Genomic DNA, 26,100 nt, shown 5'->3' on the forward strand with positions numbered 1-26,100 from the left:
CAGCACAAGGTCATTATTATTATTATTGGTGTTTTAACCAAAAGAAATTGTGGTGAAAATCGTTTGAATAAATATTTGAAAATTACTTGTGATATATATGATCAATCGCTACTCCCAAGGTTAAAAGGAGGTTAATAGCAAAAAAATTATTTCTTCTTTTTAGATTTGAACCCAAATATAAAGTACAAATGTTTCTCTTTACCACTAATTCTGAGATTAAAATCAAAGAATTTATAGTGTGATTTCTTTTTTTCTATTGAGCTCTAACTCATATAACATTAGTTTCTGGTCTACAACATAATGATTTGATATTCGTATATATTGAGAAATGATTGCCACAATAAACCCAGTTAACTTCTGTCAACATACATAGTCACAAACTTTTTTCTTATGAAGAGAATCTTTAAGATCTATTCTCATTAGTATGTACACACATAAATATTTCTATATTCAAAATAGAAAAGAAGGGACCTCCCTGGTAGTCCAGTGGTTAAGACTCTGTGTTCTCAGTGCTGGGGGCATGGGTTCAATCCCTGGTTGGTAACTAAAATTCCACATGCTGCAAAACATGACCCAAAAAAAAGAAGATAAAACAGAAATCCAATAAACAAATAATTACTTTTGAGGGGGAAAAAAAAGATCTATTCTCTTGGCAATTTTCAAATACATAATAAAATATTATTAAATATAACCACCACACTATATGTGCATCCCAAGGGCTCTCATACTTTAGTTTGGACTTTTTGATAGGCTAAACCCCCACCTCTGGCAATCACCAATCTGTTCTTTGTATCTATGAGCTCAAGGTTTGTTTGTTTTGTTTGTTTCTTAGATTCCACATTTAAATGAGATCATTCAGTTGATTTATTACTATATCTATATTTTTAATCAAGGGACAATATATCCTTTTAAAAACACAGAACTGGCTTCATAATGAAGCAAAGAGCCAACATGATACAATGAATTACCACAAGAGTGGGAATCTGGAGTCTTGACTCTTTTAAGTTTGTCTCCAAGTCACTGCCCATGGCCTGAACACATCAATGTCCTTCACTGATTGCAGCCCCAAGTTTTCTCATTTGTGTGAGGGAGGTGAACTCTTCTTCCTCTGTAATCTCAGAGGCAGAATTTCAATTTTGTATACCTCAGTTCAGCTCATTCACTCAGTCGTGTCCAACTCTTTGCGACCCCAAGGACTGCAGCATGCGAGGCTTCCCTGTCCATCACCAACTCCTGGAGCTTGCTCAAACTCATGTCCATTGAGTCAGTGATGCCATTCAACCATCTCATCGTCTATCGTCCCCTTCTCCTCCTGCCTTCAGTCTTTCCCATTATCAGGGTCTTTTCCACTTAGTCAGTTCTTCACATCAGGTGGCCAAAGTATTAGAGCTTCAGCGTCAGTCCTTCCAGTGAATGTTCAGAGTTGATTTCCCTTAGGATTGATTGGATTGATCTCCCTGCAGTCCAAGGGACTCTCAAGAGTCTTCTCCAACACCACAGTTCAAAAGCATCAGTTCTTCTGCACTCAGCCTTCTTTCTCTATGGTCCAACTCTCACATGCACATACATGACTACTGGAAAAACCGTAGCTTTGACTAGATGGACCTCTATCTGCAAAGTAATGTCTCTGCTCTATAATATGCTGTCTAGGTTGATCATAGCTTTTCTTCCAAGGAGCAAGTATCTTAATTTCATGGCTGCAATCACCATCTGCAGTGATTTTGGAGTCCAAAAAAATAAAGTCTGACACTGTTTCCCTTGTTTTCCCATCTAAGTGATGGGACTGGATGCCATGACCTTCGTTTTTTGAATGTTGAGTTTTAAGCCAGCTTTTTCACTCTCCTCTTTCACTTTTATCAAGAGGCTCTTTAGTTCCTCTTCGCTTTCTGCCATAAAGGTGGTGTCATCTGCATATCTGAGGTTGATATTTCATCCAGCAATCTTGATTCCAGCTTGTGCTTCACACAGCCCAGCATTTTGCATGATGTACTCTGCATATAAGTTAAACAAGAACGGTGACAATATACAGCCTTTACGTACTCCTTTCCCAATTTGGAAGCAGTCCATTGTTCGATGTCAGGTTCTAACTATTGCTTCTTGACCTGCATACAGATTTCTCAGGAGACAGGTAAGGTGGTCTGGTATTCCCATCTCTTTCAGAATTTTCCAGTTTGTTGTGATCCACACAATCAAAGGCTTTAGCATAGTCAATGAAGCAGAATTTTCTGGAACTCTCTTGCTTTTCTATGATCCAATGGATGTTGTCAATTTGATCTCTGGTTCCTCTGCCTTTTCTAAATCCATTTTGAACATCTGGTAGTTCTGGGTTCGTGTACTATTGAGGCCTGGCTTAGAGAATTTTGAGCATTACTTGGCTAGCATGTGAGATGAGTGCAGGTATAAGTATTCCTGGCTTTTGACTTGGGCTTTCAGGCTGCTTAGCACATCTGAAACCACAGCAGGATCCTTTCACCCACCTAGACTCTACTTCTAAAGTGAGGACAGGTGAGACGAAGGAGAGTCTCCCTGCCTTCACGCACCGCTAAGGTGTTGACCACTATACCCATTCTAGACATGACAAGTAGGGTCTGGACCAGAACTCAGGCCTGACCCATGTGCCTGGGAATAAGGGCAAATGCTTTGTTTGGCCTCTTTTCTTTTTACCTCTCTAGCCAGACTGGATATTTACATTCACTTAGTCTAATTTTGTACCCTAGGTCCAGAAATGTGTTGGCAGTGGGTGTGTTTTCTATAATAGTCAAGATAAAAATATGCATGGACAAAAGCCACGACTTTGGGTAGGGGAGGGGCTTGCATTACTAAGAAAGAAGGTGATCGAATGTCTAAGCACAAAGAATATCTTTAAGCTTTCTCATCCCATCAGCAGGTTAATTATGTGACCCCCCCCACCAACATACCGATTCAAAGAAGAAAACTGCACAGTGACTTCATTTTAAGACTTTTAAATAAATCATGAAAGGAAAAAGATACTGTAAATTTCATTAAGCCAAAAAAATTTTGGAATATTTTCTTGGCCCAGAATAGGAACACATGCATTTATAGACGCACCGTGAACATCTGGTGAAGGACCACATGCCGCCTTACATAAGCAGCAGGAGAAAAAAGCAGACTGGGATGAAGGCAACAGAATCTGGGCAAGGGAACAAATGGGAAAAGGCAAGTAATCTGTAAGGTTTGCCAAAATCAAGGCTGAGTTTTAGACCCACAGTGTTCAGCCATCTCTTCAAGCTCAAGTGCCGCAAGTCTGCCTTGGCATCCACGATACAGACACTTCCAGCCCCAAGGAGCAGGATCATACTTTATATCTCACAAGCTCTCTAGATTTTCTCTCCCTCCCTTGTGACCTGACCACAACCCAACTATTAGCCCCATGCAGAGGACAGAGGGGATTTTCACTTTTAAAGCAAGATAAAAGGAATTCCTTCCCATTGCAGAAGGCCTGGATATGGATCTGGCTGTGCCAGGCACCTTGTCAGCTGCCTCTCTGTGCAGGATCTTGGCTGCAGATCTGCACAAGAGAAGCTGCTGTTTCCTCCAGAGCCATCTGCTCAAACAGGATGGATTGCTACTGCTGCCCACGGTGGGGGTGGGGGGGAAGGGTCCTCTCTCTCTCCCTCATCTCCCTCCCTCTGCCATAGCTTTCTGGCAATACTCTGATGGAGAACTACTCCAAGAACACTGAAGATGTACACGTTCACCAGCCTCCCAGGGCTGGTAGCAGACAGTCCTGCAAACAAAGGAAAAGAAGAGGAGGGAAATAGCCGATGGTACCTCTTTTTTCCTCTAGGGCTCCCAGTGGGGTATATGGTCCACTGAGAAGGCTGACATGCCATCATCCTTTAACACCAGCAAGGACAACAATAATAATACCAGAGGGCAACCATATAAAAAACAGTAGAGAGGTTCTGCAAAAAATCAAAAATAGAATCACCTGGGGCTTCCCTGGGTGGTCCAGTGGTAGAGAATCCATCTGCTAATGCAGGGAACACAGGTTCAAAACCTGGTCTGGGAAGATTCTGCATGCCACAGAGCAGCTAATTCCATGCTCCACAACAAGAGAAGCCAACACAAGGAGAAGCCCATACACTGCAACTATAGAGTAGCGCCCACTTACCCAACTAGAGAAGGCCACTGCTCAGCAATGAAGACTCAGCACAGCCAAAAATAAATAAATAAAATTTAAAAAAAAAAGAATTACCATATGATCCAGCAACTCCACTCAGGGTATTTATCCAAAGAAAATGAAAACACCAACTTGAAAAGATTTATGTAGCTTTTTGTACACTGTGGGACTTCCCAGTGGGCTCGGTGGTAAACAATCTGCCTGCCAATGCAAGAGACACAAGATACGCGGGTTTGATCCCTGGGTTGAGAAGATCCCCTGGAGAAGGAAATAGCAACCCACTCCCAGTATTCTTGCCTGAAAAATGCCATGGACAGAGAAGGCTGTCAGGCTACAGTCCATGGGGTTGCAAAATAGGTAGGAGATGACTCAGCCACTAGACAACAACAATGTTCACTGGAGTTCAATAGCCAAGATATGGAAACAACCTAAACGTCCATCAGTAGATGAATGGATAAAGAAAATGTGAGTGATACATACACACACACACACACACACACACAGAGAATACTACTAAGCCATTGAAAAGAATGAAATATTGGGACTTCCCTGGCAGTCCAGTGGCCAAGACATCATGCTACCAATTCAGGGGACCCGGGTTCAATCCCTGGTCAGGGACCTAGATCCCATATGCTCCAACTAAGGGTTCACATGCTGCAACTAAAGATCCTGCATGCTACAAAGAAGACAGAAGATCCCTGCTGCAACTAAAACGTGCTGCAGCCAGATAAATTTTTTTTTTCAAATAAACCAAGTCTAATCTTAAAAAAAAGAGTGATTAGAAAATGGTCAGAACTGTAGATGGTGGAGTGAAGTGCTGTGTACCCACTAAGCAGGTGATGGGAATCTAAAAGTGAAAGTCACTCAGTCGTGTCTGACTCTTTGCAACTCCATGAACTATACAGCCCATGGAATTCTCTAGGCCAGAATGCTGGAGTGGGTAGCCTTTCCCTTCTCCAGCGGATCTTCCCAACCCAGGGATTGAACCGGGGTCTCCGGCATTGCAGGTGGATTCTTTACCAACTGAGCTATCAAGCACACAGGATGGGAAGCTGAGTCTTCCAAATTCAACAGATAATGCCGGAGTACTGGTCAACTGCCACAGACTGTTCCCCAGTGTCACCCATCACCCTGACTGTGACAGCGTGTCACAGTCACTCCCAGGTCACCCATCACAATGACTCAACGCTAACAACCAGGATTTGTGGTTTGCAAATCCGTTTAGAACTCAGTCTGAACTTGCCCAAAAGCAGAAGTAATCAAGAAAAGAAAGCATTGGATATCATCCTCTGACTCTAGAAGTCTTACCTCACTAACTAATTAGAAAACGAGCTGATAAATTACCCAACAGGAAACATTAAACTTTGCACATTAAAGCAAGGGTTGGCTTTCAGGCTAAGATAATTATTCCCAGAGCTGCCTCTATTTCAAGAAGAGTTCCTGGATATCTGAGGATGTCCCCCTTATAAATCAAAGTACCAGTAGTATACTAGTGATTTCAACCTCTACACTTATTCTACACTCAAGTCTCTACATCTTTTTCTGCTAGATATGCATATACATGAAATTTGAATGCTCCACCAGATATACAATTTTACACTCAATTTTAAACTTTCACACTTTTTCCACCTGCTAAATGAAAGAAGGAAAACAAAGCAGACATGTATAGTTTAGCAGCTGCCACAGCTGTTCTCTAAAAACTGGTACAAAGAAGGTGACATACACTCGAGACAAGAATTTCCCGTTCTTTTTTTCTTTTTTTTAACACTAAGCCAAAAAACACCTGGAGTCTCTATAAATGATCAAATTCAGGCAGTAGACCCACCTTGCCATGGCAAGGCAGCATTGTCTGGCAACAGTCAACAAAATGAAGTTACGTTTTTAATTCATTCTACTACAACAATTGGATTCCACCTTTTTAGAATCTAAAAACAAAATGATAAAAACTGCAGGTAAATTTAAACCTAATGAAAGCCAATGACAACTGCTATGGTGATTACTAGTTTATTTAGCTTGACATATTTTATGCAAAGCATCAACAACATCCCGTTTCTGTGACTTTTTTGAGGGGGAGGTACACGAGGTCTTCGTTGCTGTGCATGGGCTTTCTCTAGTTGCAGCAGGTGGCACTACTCCTCAGGCTTCTCACTTCACTGGCTTCTCTTGTTGCAGAGCACGGGCTCAAGGGCACTTGGGCACAGTAGTTGAGGCATGTGGAATCTTCCCAGATCAGGGATCAAACCTATGTCCCCTACATAGGCGGGCAGATTCTTAACCACTGGACCACCTTTTAAGAAGGACTCTGTCTCTTACTTTGTCCAAAAAGCAACACTGGATGAATCTGTAGAAGAAAGGAATGAAGGAAAGGGGAACGACCACTGCAACAGAGCAATGCCCTAACAACCTGCCTTGCCTGTGCAACACCTGGACTTTCAAGAAGAAAGCTTTAAAACATCGGATTCTGTAGCTTTTTTTTTTTTTTTTTTTTTGCCTTTCACTGGTCATTAACTATGAAAAAGATTTCCAAGACATGCTTATAATCAGGTCTGTATAACTAAAGGCAAACTGGAGAAGAACCAGAATTAAAGAAAGATTCTATGATCATAATTTAACTTCTAGAAACACTGCTTCCTAATCCCCAGTGTGGCCTGGCTTCTGTCACTTAGAAGATCTCTTGCCAACTAACAGTAGTTCCAGCTCCTGCTCAGCCACCATCTGTGTCCATCTTTCACAATCCCTACCATCGAGGAGAAGCAATGCTGCAGTGCTATTTGGTTTGGCTAGATTCCTCTAGACATAAGCTCAGTACATGCATTTTTAATTATCTGGCTGTGAACTTTAGCAGCATTTGAAACACGACATTTCAAAACCTAAAGCTGACCTTGATGAGATTTGGACTGGCACTCTGAGATAACCTAACAGAAACATCTATGCTGGGGAAAGAAATCCTTACATGAGGCTTTTGGAACGCATTTCCTTCACAAGACTAACATCCTGTGATAACTACAAACAACACACAACACATCTGTCTGCAACCGGGGTGAGATTAGTGAGGCACTCACTTTGGGCCAAAAATTGGAGAGGATATAAAAGAAAACAAGCTCTAGTAACCAAGATAAATAATACTTTAAAATATTATCCAATGTTTTAAAGTATCAAAATTAAGGCCATGGATTTAAAAGATATTCACAACTTAAAAGTTAAGAGAATTTTTAGTATTTCAAGTCTAGGAGACAGCATCTCAAGTAACCCTGGAGAACCACTAAGGAGGTGAGGGGAGGAGCCAGGTAGAGTTTTACGAGAAAGGGCAGGTAGTATGAACATCAAATGATTATCATTGATTAAAGAAATTAAAGATATCCCAAGTAAAGGAATTTTGCACTTTTATATGTACAGAAAAATACAAAAGTCCTGGCTCACTGAAATCATTCCTTTGATATGAAGGATACGATATCTGGGGCCTGTATCCTGTGTTGTCACATCCTGTTTCTTCAGGGCTCAACATAGGGAGCGGCTACAGTCTGATGGCTGCTAAATGGCAGATATTCTTTTCTTCCCGAGTTCCACAGGGCTCACCAGCTCACCATCCATGGTGTCTGCAATTGCTGAGGACTATGACATCCTTTGTTTACTGATACGGCAGGAAATATTTCATTTCTCAAGGCAAAAAAAATCCGTGATGAAAAATTATGAAAATTTTAAATAAAGACAGGATCCTATCCTGCAATTGTACAACTCACTCACTTCACCCCAATCTCAGTCCTTTCAGATTTGGTCTCTATTTAAAACGTTGGTATTTTGGCACTTGCCTGGTAGCTCAATGGTGAAGAACTTGCCTGCCAATACAGGGGGTCACAGGTTCAGTCCCTGATCCAGGAGGAGCCCACATGACAAGGAGCAACTGGGCCTGTGCAACACAACTATTGAGCCTGCGCTCCAGAGCCTGGAAGCCACAACTACTGAGCCCACGTGCCGAAACTACTGAAGGCCACGAGCCCTACAGCCCATGCTCCACAACAAGAGAAGCCACTGCAGTGAGAAGCCTGAGCACCACAGCTGGAGAGTAGCCCCCTGCTCGCTGCAACTAAAGAAAGCCCACGTGCAGCAACGAAGATCCAGCACCAGCCATTAATAAACAAAAACAAATCTTTAAAACAACAATTTTTAAAATATTGACTTTTGGCTTATTTTACTCCATTAAACTATTTATCTTGATGACTGATTTTTTTGGCAGCCCTTTAAATTTTTTACTTAAGGAGGGTGCCTTGCTCGCTCTTTTAAACTTAGCCTCAGCCCTGCCAAAACATATTAACTTATTTCACACAAGGAAACTTGATGAGACAGCTCTATCATGACTCTCATTTATAAATGAATAAACACAAAAAGGTTAGCCATTGATGCTTTGCCCAAATTCCTACAGTTCATGGCCAAGTCAGACTCCAAACCCAGCTATGTGGGTCATAGCACAAACTCTTATTAAAGGCAACTCTCAGAGCTTTGCATCACTAAAGTACCTGGCATGGGTGAAACTGATCAGGATCCTGTGGGGCCCCGCTGGACACAAAGTCTTTCTGGGTCCCCTATTTCTTTTATTTATTTATTTGGTTAGTTGCAGCACACAGGATCTTTGATCTCCATTGCATCCTGTGGGATCTTTAGTTGCAGCATGTGGGATCTAGTTCCCTGACCAGGGATCAAACCTGGGCACCCTGCATTGGGAGCCCAGAGTCTTAGCCACTAAACCAATGAAAGTCACTGAGTCATGTCCAACTCTTTCTGACCCCATGAACTATACAGTCCATGGAATTCTCCAGGCCAGAAAACTGGAGTGGGTAGCCTTTCCCTTTTCCAGGGGATCTTACCAACCCAGGGATTGAACCCAGGTCTCCTGCATTGCAGGCAGATTCTTTACAGCTGAGCCACAAGGGAAGCCCAGTGAAGTCACCTCCATTTCTTATTTAAAGGATAAAGGCTTCAGCCTCCTTCCTAAATATTCCCAGAGATCTAAAGGGCAAATTCAAACAGCTACCAATCAGGGACATAAGGGATGCAGAAACAAAGGAGGAACAAATAAGAAACTTAGTACAGCGATTAAAGCAGCATCCTGGTTCCTCAAGGGAATACATTAAGAGTATGTTTGAGTTCTTCTGTAGGAACTAAGGCTCTACCCAGGTGAGGGGTGGTAATTTTGGAGAACCACTCTGTTACCTCACCACCAATAAATCAGAAGAAAAGTCACACATCCTGTAGCCCTCACCCCAAATTTTATCTATAGAAACTCTTCCGCAAAAGCCATCAGGGAGTTCATGGGGTTTTGAGCATAAGCCACTGTGCTTGCTTGACCCTGCAATAAAACTTTGCTCCAAACTCAGATTTTTCAATTGATTTGGCCTCATCTCTCCTTTGGTACCCTAAGTCACTACAATCCTGGGTTTCATAAAATAATATGTGGGGAACAATCCAAATAAGCTATAATTAATGACAATCTGGGTAAATTCAGTCATGAGTTTTTCATTGCTGATCTGTGTCCTGCAATATTTAGGCTGATTAATTCCATCCGGAATTTCTCCTGGAATCTTTCTAATTTGTCCCTAATTCTCAGAGGGAACCAAGAAAGCAAGATCTCTGAATGCTCACTCAAGGACAGCACTACAGAGCTGAATCATCTGGAGTAGCTGGTGTCTGAACTTATGTCTTTGCACTAGTCTTCAAATACTGTCAGCTTTATGAGGCTACATGAGCTACACTGCATTGCAGGACAACGTTCAGAAATACTCCCAAATAATGTATTCACTTAGGAAGTAGAACATAGAAGTAAATCCACTATAACTGTAAGCAGATACGGTAGGAGGTCCCTGGAGAAAGAGAACCAGGAATGGCTTTCTTGACATGAGAGAACTCATTTTGGCCTAAGACATTTTGTGATCTAACCCTGATCAGGATGCTTGCCCTTGAACAGGTCTCAATAATAATGATCTTAAGGGAACAAATGAATGCTGGAATAGAGAAAAGGCAGTCAAACAGTTCAGTGATAAAGTAAGAGTCCTAGTTACTCCTCAAAGGATACATATAATAATATATCTTTGAGTTCTGTAGGAACTAAGACCCCAACCCAGGTGGAAGACAGGATAAGGATGCTGCCCTCCAGACTTCAATCAACCAAGACTTAGATTGTTGACCTTTGCCCCAATTCTAGGCTGAACTCTCCTGGCTCAAGCCCCTTCATGAATATGCATGTAGCCTTAGCTTAAACTTCGCTGATTTTGCTGTTTGTGTATGCTGCCTTGAGAAAGATCACAAAGTACTTGCTGCAAGTAATAATAAGTCCTTCATTCTACCGTACTTTGGCTTGGTTGTGTCTACTGGCTCAACATCCACCAAGAGGTGAACCTGGCTTTCTGGTAACTTAGGTGCAATGATCCTGCCACATTTAGCTAGCTGTCAGGAGGGATGACCACTGCAGATTAAAAGGGCCATAGTGAAATCAGGCTGCAAAAGAACCTAGAAATGATATCATGGGAAGAATGGCTGGGGAAACAAGGGCTATTTTTCTTGAGGGAAAAAAAAAAGACAACTTAAGTCAGAGAAGTGGTGCCTAGCAACTATTTTCAATTATCTGAAGAGCTAGTGAATTTAATTTATGTGACAACAAAAGACTGAAGTTGGATAAGTGGATGACAGTTTATGGATGACAGTTTCAAGGAGTTGGCTTTCATCTCAGTATGAGGGGAGAAAAAAAATCTTCCAACAATTAGACCTGTCCAGCAATGAAAGAGCCTGCCTCCAGAGGAGGCAAGTTGGCTGTCAGCTGCTGTAGAAGGGATCTAACACAGAATGGCCACTTGGACAGAAGGACTTAAAATCCTTTCCAATTCTAAGATGTTAAGAAATGGAACAAATAATTAAACTTAACACAGTCATTGTTATGCATAGTGTTTAGCTCCTAAGAACCCTAGAAAACTGAAACAAAACTGAGTTCAATGAAAAGGTTTTGCACTTTCATCTTATTCCAAGCTGCATTCTTGATTTTTTTAAAAAAGCTAAGCCAATGAAGTAATGCAAGTTGAAAGTCAATCTCCCTCTTTGAAAAATTAAATTATGTCCTGAGATGCTATTTATAGTTACCATTTAAGAAAACTGGGAAACTACTCATACATGCAATCAATATTTTATAGCTCTCCTACAAACTACATTGGCTATTTTTACCAAGACCTATAGGGGTCATGTAGAAGAAAAATACAGAAGCAGCTATGTTAAAATTTAGGAAAACCATGCAAAGCAAAAGTTGAATTTCAGTTATGTCAGCTACTCTGTTTATTAAAAGACCTTGAGAAAATCTAACCTATCAGATAAAGAGGTAAAGTTAAGAAAATTCCTTTTCCTTTCACTGCTGTGGCCACAGCCATGAGTATGCTCAGGCTGCAGAAGAGGCTTGCCTCCAGGGTCCCCCTGCTGTGGCAAAACGGTCTGGTTGGACCCCAAGGAGACTAAAGAAATCGCCAAGGCCAATTCCCATCAGCAGATCCGGAAGCCAATCAAAGATGGTCTGATCACCTGGAAGCCTATGACTTCTTGGACTCAATGGTGGAAAAACACCCTGGCTCGCTGGAAGGGCAGGCATATGGGCATAGATAAGTGAAAGGGTACTGCCAGTGCTCGAATGCGTGAAAAGGTAACCTGGAAGTAGAGGATGAGAGCTGCGCTGGCTGCTCAGAAGATACCATGAATCTAGGAAGACTGACCACCACGTGTATCACAGCCTGTACCTGGAGGTGAAGGGTAACGCGTTCAAAAACAAGTGGATTATATCCTCTAGCTGGATATATATCCAGGGAATATACAAGCTGAAGGCAGACAAGGCCCGCGAGAAGCTTCTGGCGGACCAGGCTAAGGCCTGCAGGTCTAAGACCGAGGAAGCCCTCAAGCACCGTGAAGAGCAGCTTCAGGCCAAGAAGGAGGAAATCATCAAGATTCTATCCAAGGAGGAAGTGACCAAGAAATAAAGTTCTCCCCCTCTCTCTGTACATAGTAGCCTCAGCAATTGTATAAATCACACATTCAATAAAAACAAACCTTATTCTTTTTTTAAAGAAAAGAAAGAAAGAAAGAAAACTGTCCTTTTAATGATGACACAATTTTTAAAAAGCAATTTCCCCTGCCTTCCAAAAGAGGCACACACGTAAGTAGCTTTGTTTGGATAAGAGTGGAAACAAGGGGTTTCCCTGATGGTCCAGGGGTTAAGAATCTGCCCTTGCAATGCAAGGGGCGTGGGTTTGATCCCTGGTCCAGGAACTAAGATCTAGCACATCTCAGAGAAACTAAGCCTGCGGGCTGTAACTACTTTAGTCCAAGAGCTCAGGAGCCCCTGTCACACAATTAGACACCACAACAAAAGCTTCTGAGTACCGCAACAAAGACCCAACTCAGCCAAATAAATAAATTTAAAATTAAAAAAAAAAAACAGAAATAGGACAAATTCAAAGCAAATTAGGACAACACAATTAAAACAATGAGCAAATGCTTATAACCTCTGCAGAACAGAGAATGGTTGAGTGGTGAACATATACACACACACATACATACACCCAAACACATCCCCCAAACACCACTGGATTATGTCACTGATTCCATTCAAAGCAGCACATTCACTGAGGAAGATTTTAAATGAAATGAAAATATATAACTCCAGAGAGGAGGAGAACAAACCAGAGACTCCTCTTACTTGCCAGGTATTTGACATAAATAACCTCCTCTGACCCTCCCCAAAGCCCTGTGAAATAGGAGGAAATAGCCCTTACAAAGGAGGAAATCAAGTTCATTAACTCTTCCCAAATTTACAAAGTCAATAAGATGTTGGGCCTGAGGTATGCGTGACTCCAAACCTCAACGGTATTTCCACCATGCCATGGGGCCAGCTTCAATGCCAGCCACTTGCCACGCCAAACCCACAAGGGTTCTTGTCAACTGGAACTTCCCACAGGTATGGACTGCACCCCTCTGTTAAATGGGACCCCACTGTCCCTGACAATCGCTGAAGTTTCACACTTCAAAGGGCTGCAATTGGATCTGCCCTTGCCCACCATTCCCATACAGTCACATCTAATGTCACCCCTTCAACTTCTCCCGAACACTTCTTCCCACTATTTCTAAACTTCCCACTATGATCTAAACCGTGGTGACACTACCCTAGCTGCCCTTCCTTCCCACCAGTCCACCGGTCACAGTCACACCACTAAAGGAATTTGAGGAAGGCACTCCCGATAGTTTTCCTATTTACAAACTCCATCTGGGATTACACAGACAGCCCCTCTCCCACCCCCGCCAGGAACATTTCCAGCCTATTGCCTATAATCCCCAACTCTAGGTTTTAATCAAAATACCCTTAATGTTAATCACCTACTCCCAGACATGATCCCTCAAAAACACCCTTCTCAGGACCTCCCTGGAGGTCTAGTGGTTAAGACTCTGCACTTTCAATGGAGGAGATATGGGTTCAATTCCCCATCAGAGAAACAAGATCCCACATGCTGCATGGTGTGACGAAAAAACTAAAAAGTTAAACAAAACATCCTGCTCCCATTTTTCCACCTGCCAGTACCTAACCCATCTGTAAAGGCCCAGCTCTAATGCCATCTCTCCCATAGCTTTCAGTTACTCTGTCATCCCAAAGTATAACAAACAACTATTACACACTGCCTGTGTTAGCTACTGGTGATAAAAAAAATGAACTCCCTCCACTGTTCTTATAATAAAATTTTCATGCCTTTTTATAGTATTCAGTATAATCTCCCTGATAATTAATTGGCTGTATGTTTTACCTTGTGAATTTCTTAAAGGTGGAGACCATTTTTTTTATTCCTAATAACAAGATGCCATTGGAATATCTTGATTTAACAAGTGCTTACTGAAGTCTAAAGTCTAACCATTTGTCTGTGGATACTATAACAACCTCTTAAACGACCTTGGAAGTTTCACTTTAGAACCACCCAATCCAGTATACAAACAGCCTGAATGACCTATTAAAAATGTGAATCAAACTGTCAGTTTCCTATTTAAAAACAATGGCTTCACCTTAGATTAGGTGATGGTGTCTTAGCCACATCACTAAAAACATAAACAGTAAAAGAAGAAAAAAAAAAAACAGATAAATTGGACTTCATCAAAATTAAAAACTTTCCATAGACACCATGAAGAGAGTAAAAAGACAATTCACAGGGAATTCCCTAGTAGACCAGTGGTTAGAACTTGGCATTTTCACTGCCAAGGGCCCAGGTTCAATCCCTGGTTGGGGAACTAAAGTCCCACAAGCCATAGAACATGGGCAAAAAAATATAAACAAACAAGAAGACAATTCACAGAATGGGAGACAATATATGCAAATCATATATCTAATAAGGGACTTACATCCAAAATATATAAAGAATTCAACAATAAAGGACAAATGAGCCAATCTTAAAAACAGGCAAAGGATTTAAATAGACATTTCTCTCCAAAGAAAACATACAAATGGTCAAAAGGACATGGGAAAAAAAATGTTCAACATCATTAGTTGAACATCCTTAAGTTCAATTCAGTTCAGTCGCTCAGTTGTGTCCGACTCGTTGCGACCCCATGAACCGCAGCACGCCAGGCCTCCCTGTCCATCACCAACTCCCAGAGTTCACCCAAACTCATGTGTATCAAGTCGGTGATGCCATTTAGCCATCTCATCCTCTGTCGTCCCCTTCTCCTCCTGCCCCTAATCCCTCCCAGCATCAGGGTCTTCTCCAATGAGTCAGCTCTTCGCATGAGGTGGCCAAAGTATTGGAGTTTCAGCCTCAGCATCAGTCCTTCCAACGAACACCCAGGACTGGTCTCCTTTAGGATGGACTGGTTGGATTTCCTTGCAGTCCAAGGGACTCTCAAGAGTCTTCTCCAACACCACAGTTCAAAAGCATCAATTCTTCGGGGCTCAGCTTTCCTCACAGTCCAACTCTCACATCCATACATGACTACTGGAAAAACCATAGCCTTGACTAGACAGACCTTTGTTGGCCAAATAATGTCTCTGCTTTTTAATATGCTATCTAGGTTGGTTATAACTTTCCTTCCAATGAGTAAGCGTCTTTTAATCTCATGGCTGCAGTCACCATCTGCAGTGATTTTGAAGCCCCCCAAAAAAAGTCTGACACTGTTTCCACTGTTTCCCCATCTATTTCCCATGAAGTGATGGGACCACATGCCATGATCTTCGTTTTCTGAATGTTGAGCTTTAAGCCAACTTTTTCACTCCTCTTTCACTTTCAAGAGGCTTTTGAGTTCCTCTTCACTTTCTGCCATAAGGGTGATGTCATCTGCATATATGAGGTTATTGATATTTCTCCTGGCAATCTTGATTCCAGCTTGTGCTTCTTCCAGCCCAGCGTTTCTCATGATGTACTCTGCATATAAGCTAAATAAGCAGGGTGACAATATACAGCCTTAACGTACTCCTTTTCCTATTTGGCACCAGTCTGTTGTTCCATGTCCAGTTTTAACTGTTGCTTCCTGACCTGCACAAGAGACAGGTCAAGAGACAGGTCAGGTGGTCTGGTATTCCCATCTCTTTCAGAATTTTCCACAGTTTCTTGTGATCCACACAGTCAAAGGCTTTGGCATAGTCAATAAAGCAGAAATAGATGTTTTTCTGGAACTCTCTTGCTTTTTCGATGATCCAGCAGATGTTGGCAATTTGATCTCTGGTTCCTCTGCCTTTTCTAAAACCAACTTGAGCCTGGCTTGGAGAATTTTGAGCATTACTTTATTAGCGTATGAGATGAGTGCAATTGTGCGGTAGTTCAAGCATTCTTTGGCATTGCCTTTCTTTAGGGAAATGCCATTCAAAACCACAATGAGATACCACTTCACACCCACTGGGGAGGCTAAAAGAAAAAGACAATAACAAGACCTGACAAGGAAACGAAGACATTGGAAAACTCATTCATTGGTGATGGGAATGTGTAAATGATGAAGCTGCTTTAGAAAATAGTTTGGCAGTTCCTGTAAATGGTAAACATAGTGTTACCACATGACTTAGCAATTTGACTTCTAGGTATACACCCAAGGGAGATGAAAACATGTCCACACAAAAATGTGTATACTGATGTTCATAGCAGGAAATGACCCAAGTGTCCATCAAAGAATGAAAGAATAAAGTGTGGGATAGCCATCTAATAGAGTATTACTGGCAATAAGAAGAATTGAAGTTCTGACACATATTACCAGATAGTTGAATCTGAAAAACATGCAAAGTTAAAACAGTCATCTGCAAAAGAAAATTATGTATTATGAGTCAACTTATATGAAAGATCAAAAAAGGCAAATCCATATAAACAAAAAGTAGGTTAGTGATTACTAGGAGCTAGAGGGAGGAGGGGAATGGGGAATGACTGCTAATAGGTCCAGGGTTTCTTTCTGGGGTAATGAAAATGTTCTGTAATTATATAGTGGTTGCACAGGACTTCCCAGGTGGCTCAGTGGTATAGAATCCACTTGCTAAAGCAGGAAGATGCAGGACACTGGGTCAGAAAGATCCCCTGGAGGGGGAAACGGCAACCCACTCCAGTATTCTGGTCCGGATAATCCCATGGACAGAGCATCCTGGCAGGCTACAGTCCATGGGGTCGCCAAGAGTCAGACACAACTGAGCATACATGCATGATGGTTGCACAACTCTATAAAAAAAAAAGCACTGACTTATGCCCTCTAAAAGGATAAACTTTATTATATGAAAGCTATATCTCAGTAAAGCTAAAAAATAAAATAAAATAAAACAACTCCGTTGCCTTGCATCCAGTTATAATGAAGTCTTAATTTCTGGCCACCCTACACCTTTCCAGCCACTTCTGCCATCTCCTCTGCACTCATGATGCTCCCGAGACACGTATCTCCTCTCTTCTCCACTGATGGAAAGTTCACTCCTATATTACAATTTGTCACATGTTCATCCCCCTGCCCAAGTCTTCACACACCTGGCTGCCATGCTCATGTTCAGAGCTCAGCTTATACATCATCTGTTCAGACAGGCCTCCTCTGACTTCCCATTCTGAAGTCGTCTTCCCAGTCACTCTGTCACTGCACTATTATATTTTCTTCATAGTACTTATGTAACGAATAAGGTGTACAGTTATCTCAGTTGTTGTTCCCTCCTGCCCTAGTAGGATTTCAAAACTTTTGTTGAGCTAAACTAAAGCTAATGAATTTACTCTTCAGATAGTGAAAGACTGTAACTTAAGTTATGAAATGGATCATCTTACAGGGAAGTGATAATGAATGCCGTGTTAGAGGTACAGATGGGTATGGGAGAAATTCCAGATTAGAAAATGACATATATCTACAACAGCTGCGGAAAAGCTTCATAGAAACGATGGGACTGCAAACAGACTATGAGAGATTAACTGAAGTGTGAAAGGCATTACGGTAGAAAGGGGGAAAGTGATATCTGAATAACATGCTCCCTCAACGATGTTCATGACCTCAATACTTCACCCACATACACCCCACCATGACTCATGAGAATGTAACATGGAACCTCGAACTTGAATCCTTGACCATAAATGCCTCAAGGGCACTTGCGCATACCTCCCCCTACCTAACGCAGGCAAAGAAACATGTTAAGTGACTAATAAGTTTAAAAGTACAGGTATTATTCCAGAACTCTTACCATTATGATGAGAAACAATTTCTGCCTACTCACAAATACATATGGTTTCTATTTTAGGCCTCTTTTGACCCATTTTTATGGGAGAAAAGAGGAAGTCGGTGTTTCCTATTTTAGAATTTTTTTTTTTAACATTTTAGGGACAGAGTGGTAACAACAACAAACCATGTATCTGCAGCTCACCATTAAAGGGTGTGCTCAGTCTCAGTGGACTTGTGGAGAGCTAAGCTGCAGATGCCCTGCCACTCCTTCCCAATGTGACATTTCTAAGACATGAAGTAGATATTCACTGGCTACTGGAGCACCTGCAAGGCAGCAGGACACAATGGAAAGTTAAAATCCCAGCCATGCAGTCTCAAGTTTGAATGCTAGCTTCTCTATTTGACTGTCTGATGTAAGGCAAGTAGCTCAACCTCTCTGATGTCATTTCTTTATTTATAAAATGAGATATTACTTACAACTGCTCCAGATTTGTGTGTGGACTAGACAACGTGCATGGGCTTCCCTGGTGGCTCAGACAGTAAAGAATCTGCCTGTAATACGGGACCTGGGTTTGATCCCTGGGTTGGGAAGATCCCCTGGAGGAGCGCAGGGCAACCCACTCCAGCATTCTTGCCTGGAGAATCCCATGGACAGAGGAGCCTGGCGGGCTACAGTCCATGGGGTCGCAAAGAGTCAGACATGACTGAGCAACTAAGCGTGCTGCACAGAGAATCTGCCTACATTGGCTAGTCTAGCACGTGCTTGACCCACTGCAAATGTCAGTTATGATGATCAAGTCACAAGAATTACAAAGTGCCAGGGTCACAGGTTACTGGCCAATTAAAAAATGCTTTAGAATAGAAAACAGTTGATTTCTAGCTTCTTGGGAATTTGATGAGCAGGAGTGACTTTGCATTATTTCAATACTATCAGTCTCTCTGGCCAAGGAAGAGATGCTTGCTGCCAGACCTGTCGTTTAACCAGTACAAGAACCCTTGGAACTTAGAAGTAAAGCTGTTAAAATATAACATCAGCCATCTAATTGGGACTGCATGAAGCTCTACAAATGAGACCTTTTGTACTATGTCTTAAAGGCCAATCAGAACCAAACACCAAGTGATGGAGGGAAAAAGGCAGAGTAATCTAGGGCCTATAACCTGATTTAAAATATATTTTAAAAATATATATTTGTACATATATCTAGTTCACTAAAAAGACAATACACAGTTGATATATCTGATTCACTGTAAAAGCATACTGTCTAAAACTTAAAAAAAAAAAAAATTTCCAAGTCTTAAGTCTTCTCACAACATGGACCACACACAGTGCTAAAGAGAAGACTAGCATAATAGAAAACGATTTAACAATTTACTTGGTAGATTGTTAAATATGCAATTCTTCATGCCCTTCATAATGATTGTATTTATAGCTAATCGTCTAGAGCCAATTTACTCTAGTTTCAAGATCAGTTGCCATCACTGACCCAGGAATTGAAGTTAGAAACAGAAGATTAAAAGTTTCCTGGTACCATATGTGTATGGATCTTAAAGGTAAGCACAGTAATGGAAACTGGAAAAGGTGATATGAAGCAAAATAATAACCCTTTCCTTTGATAATATGTACAATTAAAAGAATATGTATAATAGAATGATAATATGCATAATAAAAAGGGTAAAACAGGAGATTGAAAAAGCTGGCTTGAAACTCAACATTCAAAAAATGAAGATCATAGCATCTAGTCCCATTACTTCATGGCAAATAGTGGAAAAAGTGGAAGAAATGACAGATTTTCTTTTCTTGGGCTCAAAAATCACTATGAACAGTCACTGCAGCCTTGAAATGAAAAGATGCTTGCTCCTTGGAAGGAAAGCTAGGACAAACTTAGTGTATTAAAAAGCAGAGATATCACTTTGCCGGCAAAGGTCCATATGGTCAAAGCTATGGTTTGTCTAGCAGTCATGAACAGATGTGAGAGTTTGACCATAAAGAATGCTGAGCGCTGAAGAATTGGTGCTTTCAAATTGTGGTGTTGGAGAAGACTCTTGAAAGTCCCTTGGACTGTAAGGAGATCAAACCAGTTAATCTTACAGGAACTCAATCCTGAATATTCATTGAAAGGACTGATGCTGAAGCTTCAATACTTTGACCACCTGATGCGAAGAGTAGACTCGTTAGAAAAGACCCTGAGCTGGGAAAGATTGAAACCAAAAGAAGGGGGCAGCAGAGGATGAGATGGTTAGATAGCATCACTGACTCAACGAACATGAATTTGAGCAAACTGCAGGAGATAGTGAAGGACAAGGAAGCCTGGTATACTGCAGTCCATGGGGTCACAAAGAGCTGGACATGACTTAGTGGCTGAACAACAATATTTACAAGGTGAATGAGGTCTAAAATGATAATATACAAGGTGTGATCAAGTCACAAAAGCAACGATCCCATGGACTTCAAATAAGCCCTGGAGGAGGAATTCCAGGTATTCCATGTAAACATCCACCTCTCCTCACCTCTTAGTTGAGCTGACTTGTCAAAATTCAGCTCAGAAATATCCTCTGAAAACCTTTCCTTAACTCCATGCAAGCATGCTAAGTTGATTCAGTCATGTATGACTCTGTGCAGTCCCATGGACTGTAGCTTGCCAGGCTCCTCTGTCCATGGAATTCTCCAGGCAAGAACAGTGGAGAGGGATGTCGTTTCTTCCTCCAGAGGATCTTCCTGACCCAGGGGTTGAACCCAGGTCTTCAGCATGGCAGACAGATTCTTTACCATCTGAGCTACCGAGGAAGCCCCCTTTAACACCATATGTGTGTGTGTTAGTCGCTCAGTTGTGTCCAACTTTTTGCGACCCCATGGGGTGTTGCCCACCAGGCTCCTCCATCCATGTGATTTTCCAGGCAAGAGTGCTGGAGTGGGTTGCCATTTCCTTCTACACTTTAACATCATACACAAAAATAAACTCAAAATGGATTAAAGAACTAAATGTGAGACCACATACTATAAAGCTCTTACGGCTGAACACGAGTCTCTTATGTCTCCTGCATTGGCAGGTGGGTTCTTTACCACTACTGCCACCTAGGAAGTCTCTTCCTTAACCCCATTTCCTCCTAAACGCTGGGTAGGCTGCCTCTTCCCTATGTGCCCAGGACCTACAAATGCACACCTTGCAGCCTTTCATCCACTGCATACTTGTTTGCCTCACTGCTGCTGCTGCTGCTGCTAAGTCGCTTCAGTCGTGTCCCCATAGTCTGTGCGACCCCATAGATGGCAGCCCACCAGGCTCCCCAATCCCTGGGATTCTCCAGGCAAGATCACTGGAGTGGGTTGCCATTTCCTTCTCCTGCCTCTCCCAATAAATTTACATCTCCTTCAGGGAACAGACCTTGACTCACCTCTTTGTATCCCATAAGCCAATACTGCCTGGCACTCAAGCCTTTGTTGAAAGATATAATCAAGGGACAGTCAGCAAAGCGTATTTTTGTGTACTGAAAGACTGCAAATAACCCACAGGCAACTGGTTAAATCACCATTCTCAAAGTGTGGTCCAAGGATCCCTGAGGGTCCATGAGACCTTTCCCAGTGTCTGCAAATCCCCCTCTTTCTCTAACCACATATTTGTGTAGAGCCAGATTCTCTTCCAATACTTTCACCTGACAACACGGCAAACTGACTGAGTAAGAAACCAGATGTGAGAATCTACTTTTCTTCTATTAAAACAAACATTAAAGAGATTTGCAAATATGCTATTCTTCTTTGGAGTTTGTTCTAGAAAACAGTTCTTTTTTAATAGAAATAGGTTAACATGGGTTTGTTACTCTTGTGTGTGTTAGTCACTCAATCATGTCTGACTCTTCAAGATCCCATGGACTCTAGCTCACCAGGCTCCTCTGTCTTAAGGGATTCTCCAGGCAAGAATACTGTAGTGGGTTGCCATTTCCTTCTCCAGGATATCTTCCCAACCCAGGGATCAAACCCAGGGATCAAACCCAGGTCTCCTGCATTGCAGGCAGATTCTTTACCATCTGAGACCAGAGAAGTCCAGTTACTCTTACTTTCAACAAATTAATAAATATTTTTTAACTTTCTTAGTTTTGATTTCTAGTACAGTCAATAACTATAGGTAGAACCTATACAAACAAAGACTCTTTGGGGTTCTCAATGTCTTTTAAATGTACTAAAAGGTCCTGAGATCCAAACAGTTGAGAATGGGTCAGTTAAAGAAACAATGGTATAGTTGTATGATAGGAGTATGCAGCCAATTTTTTTTAAAGAATATGGTAGGTTGATAAACACTAGTAGAAACCAATGTCCAAGCTATAATGCTAAGTTTTTTAAAAAAGGACAGGAACTTCCCTAGCAGTCCAGTGGCCATACCTGTGCTTCTAATGCAGGGGGCCTGGGTTCTATCCCTGGTCAGGGAACTAGATCCCACCTGTCACAACTAAGAGTTCCCATGCTGCAAGTAAAGATCTTGTGTGCCGTAATTAAGACATGTGCTGTGTGTGTTAGTTGCTCAGTCTTGTCTGACTCTTTGCAACCTCATGGACTGCAGCCTGCCAGGCTCCTCTGTCCATGGGATTCTCCAGGCAAGAATACTGGAGTGGATTCCCATGCCCTCCTCCAGGGGATCTTCCCAAACCAGAGATCAAACCCGGGCCTCCTACATTGCAGGAGAATTCTTTACCGACTGAGCTACCACAGAAGCCTGGGTGACATGGCACATCAAATAAATAAATATTTAAAAAAGAAAGAAAGAAGGGCAAAACAAAGTATTGATATACGTGTACATTTTTTAAAGAGGTACCACTATACATACATATGTGATATATGTATACACATATTTTTAGGATGAACATCCAAGAAAAGTAAAAAGTAGGTATCCCTGTGGAAAGTAACTGGGGAACCCGAGGTCAGGGATGGGAGAGATTTTCCACACCATTCCTAGTGTATTTGAACATTTTACCACCTGCATGTATTATGTGTGTGCTCAGTCACTTAGTCTTCTCCACCTCTTTGCAACCCCATGGACTGCAGCCCTCCAGGCTCCTCTGTCCAAGGGATTTTCCAGGCAAAAGTGCTGGAATGGGTTGCCATTTCCTACTTCAGGAGATCTTCCCAACCCAGGGATTGAACCCAAGTCTCTTGCGTCTCTTGTATTGGCAACAGATTCTTTACCATGGCACCACCTAGGAAGCCCTCTACATGTATCACTTTTTTCAAAAAATCAACAGTGTAATAAAAATTATATTGAAATAGTACAAAGCATTAAACTCACATTGAAGAACAGACCGTAATGACACTCGAAAATATTAAATGATATATTGTGAAATAAAACAAGCCATTTTCAAAACAGTAATACATAATATATTCTTTAAAAACTGTCAGGAAGATAGTCTGCACATAAAAAGTATTAACAGTTATTATTTCCTCCTAGTTAGTGCAAATACAAATTTCTTACTTCCTCATCTATCTTGCATTTCTAAACCTTTGGTAACTTAACATGAACTATTTATGCAATCAGAAAATCAATGAAAGGCCTCTTTCCTGGATGGAACCATGGAGGGTGCAGAAAAGAAAAAGAAGGTTCCTGCTGTGCCAGAAATCCTTAAGAAAAAAAGCAAAAGAATTTTGCAGAGCTTAAGATGAAATCCCTGAGAAACAACTTTGCCCAAAAGATGCTTTAAAAAGTAAGGAGGACTCTAGCTGCCATCTTGCATCCCTGCGTGTGTGCGCCTAACCTCAGCTGGTCTGCCCGAGACCACCTGAGCGCCAACCCTGGTCCCCCGCGCGGCCCCATTTCTGCTCCAACAAGATGAAAGAAACTATCATGAACCAGGAGAAACTCGCCAAACTGCAGGCACCAGTGCGCATTGGTGGGAAAGGAACTGCTCGCAGAAAGAAGAAGGTGGTTCATAGAACAGCCACAGCAGATGACAAAAAACTTCAGTTCTCTTTAAAGAAGTTAGGGGTAAACAATATCTCTGGTATTGAAGAGGTGAATATGTTCACAAATCAAGGAACAGTGATCCACTTTAACAACCCTAAAGTTCAGGCATCTCTGGCAGCAAACACTTTCACCATTATGGGCCACGCTGAGACAAAGCAACTGACAGAAATGCTCCCCAGCATCTTAAACCAGCTTTGTGCCGACAGTCTCACCAGTTTAAGGAGACTGGCTGAAGCTCTGCCCAAACAATCTGTGGATGGAAAAGCACCACTTGCCACTGGAGAGGAGGATGATGAAGTTCCAGATCTTGTGGAGAATTTTGATGAGGCTTCCAAGAATGAAGCAAACTGAATTGAGTTAACTTCTGAAGAAGATAAATCTTGAAGAAGTTACTGGGAGCTGCTATTTTATATGATGACTGCTTTTTAAAATTTTGTTTATGGATCTGATAAAATCTAGATCTCTAATATTTTTAAGCCTAAGCCCCTGGACACTGCAGCTCTTTTCAGTTTTTGCTTATATACAATTCATTCTTTGCAGCTAATGAAGCTGAAGAAACCTAAGAATAAAGTTTGAGACAAAGATAAATAAAATTCTTTGCCTAGTAAAAAAAAAAAAAAGTAAGGAGGAAGTTAATCTATGAAAAAGCTAAGCAGTATCACAAAGAATACAGGCAGATGTACAGAACTGAAATTTGAATGGCTAGGATGGCAAGAAAAGCTGGCAACTGAGGAACCCAAACTGGCCTTTGTCATCAGGATCAGAGGTATCACTGGTGTGAGCCCAAAGGATCAAAGGTGTTGCAGCTTCTTCATCTCCATTAGATCTTCCTAGGCACCTTTGTAAAGCTCAGCAAGGCTTCAGCTAACATGCTGAGAATTGTGGAACCATACATTGCATGAGTGTTACCCAAACCTGAAGTCAATAAATGAACTGATCTACAAGTATGGCTATGGCAAAATCAACAAGAGAATTGCCCTGACAGATAACATGATGCTCAATCTCTTGGCAAATATGGCATCATCTACATGCAGAATCTGATTCATAAGATCTATACTGCTGAAAAATGTTCCAAAGAAGCAAACAACTTCCTATGGCCCTTCAAACTGTCTTCTCTATGAGATGGAATGAAGAAAAGGACCACCCATTTTGTAGAAGGTGGAGATGCTGGCAACAAGGAAGATCAGATCAACAGGCTTATTAGAAGGATGAATTAAGGTATTTACCACTATTTTTGTAATCTGTTCGCTTAATAGAGACTGCTTTCAAGCTGAAAAGAAAGAAAGAAAAGAAAAACAAAGAAAGCGTTTAAATATACAAGTATGGGGAATTCCTGGCAGTCCAGTGGTTAGCACTTCACACTTTCACTGTGGAGAGCCCGGATTCAATCCCTAGCCAGGGAACTAAGATCTTGCAAGTGCAGCAGTGCAAATGTGGGGGCGTGGGGGTGGGGATGTTGGAAAACAAAAATATACACAAAAGTATGTGTATCTATGTCTATATTAAATAAAATATTTAGTAAGCAAAAACTTACATGAATAAAGCAGCACCAGGGTGGCACAACAATAGAGTCCCCCTGCCAATACAGGATTTGCAGATTCGAATCCTGGGTTGGGAAGATCCCCTGGAGAATGGAATGGCAACCCACTCCAGCAATCTTCCCTGGAGAATCCCATGGACAGAGGAGCCTGGTGGGCTACAGTACACAGGGTCACAAAGAGTCAGACATGACTGAGCGACTAACACTTTCACTTTTATCTGCTGAATGGACTATAATATAGAAACTTTAAATGGCTTTGAAGAAGTGGTAAGAACACAGGAAAATGCTCACAATATCCAAGTGGGACGCCAAGTTAGTTTGCTGGGGACAGCAGGGCAAATACACAGGAAAAAAATAACTTGTTAGAATTTCCTAGTGTCAGTGTGGAATAGTGGGTAATTTTCACTTGCCTTTTCAGTTTCTTTCACAGCTTTGCATTTTTCAAATTTTCTACAAGGCATGACTTTGGTCAGAAAAAACTACTTTTAAAAAATCAGCAGGACTTCCCTGGTGGTCCAATGGCTAATGCTCCATGCTCCCAATGCAGGGTGCCCAGGTTCAATCCCTGGCCAGGGAACTAGATCCTGCATGCTGCAATGAAGACTGAAGACCCTGTGTGCTGCAAATAAGACCTGGCACAGCCAAATAAATAATTTTTAAGTGGATTTCCATTAAAAAATGACCACACTGAAAAGAAGCTCAGATTCAACTACGCATGTGTGAAAGTCAGTCTTAATGTCATGGGACCTTATTCAACTCAAACTAACAGTTCTCTCAAAGTATGCATGAAAACCCTCAAAGAAATGAGAAAA

General features: G+C 41.6%; 2 protein-coding genes, 1 non-coding gene and 1 pseudogene across 4 annotated transcripts in view; 3 read left to right on the plus strand and 1 right to left on the minus strand.

Annotated features, from left to right (window-relative positions):
* AK4 (adenylate kinase 4) overlaps positions 1-26,100 on the minus strand; it is a 95,452-nt gene that overhangs the window by 63,770 nt on the left and 5,582 nt on the right. The gene's annotated exons all lie outside the window — the stretch shown is intronic.
* Positions 11,549-12,147, plus strand: LOC138074536 (large ribosomal subunit protein eL19-like; annotated as a pseudogene).
* Positions 14,365-14,437, plus strand: TRNAE-UUC (transfer RNA glutamic acid (anticodon UUC)). The gene has a single exon. It is a non-coding gene; the product is annotated as a tRNA-Glu (tRNA).
* On the plus strand, positions 23,529-24,099 carry LOC138074005 (transcription factor BTF3-like). 2 transcript variants are annotated; one of them, XM_068965985.1, is made up of 2 exons: positions 23,529-23,998; positions 24,053-24,099. In XM_068965985.1, exons 1-2 carry the CDS (start codon positions 23,614-23,616, stop codon positions 24,097-24,099), a joined length of 432 nt encoding a protein of 143 aa, XP_068822086.1. In that variant the 5' UTR covers positions 23,529-23,613. The 2 variants fall into 2 exon arrangements, with proteins under 2 accessions (XP_068822086.1, XP_068822085.1); XM_068965984.1 differs by having other exon boundaries at positions 23,529-24,099.

Source organism: Capricornis sumatraensis, chromosome 2 (assembly GCF_032405125.1).
Source record: "Capricornis sumatraensis isolate serow.1 chromosome 2, serow.2, whole genome shotgun sequence".
Taxonomy (NCBI): domain Eukaryota; kingdom Metazoa; phylum Chordata; class Mammalia; order Artiodactyla; family Bovidae; genus Capricornis; species Capricornis sumatraensis.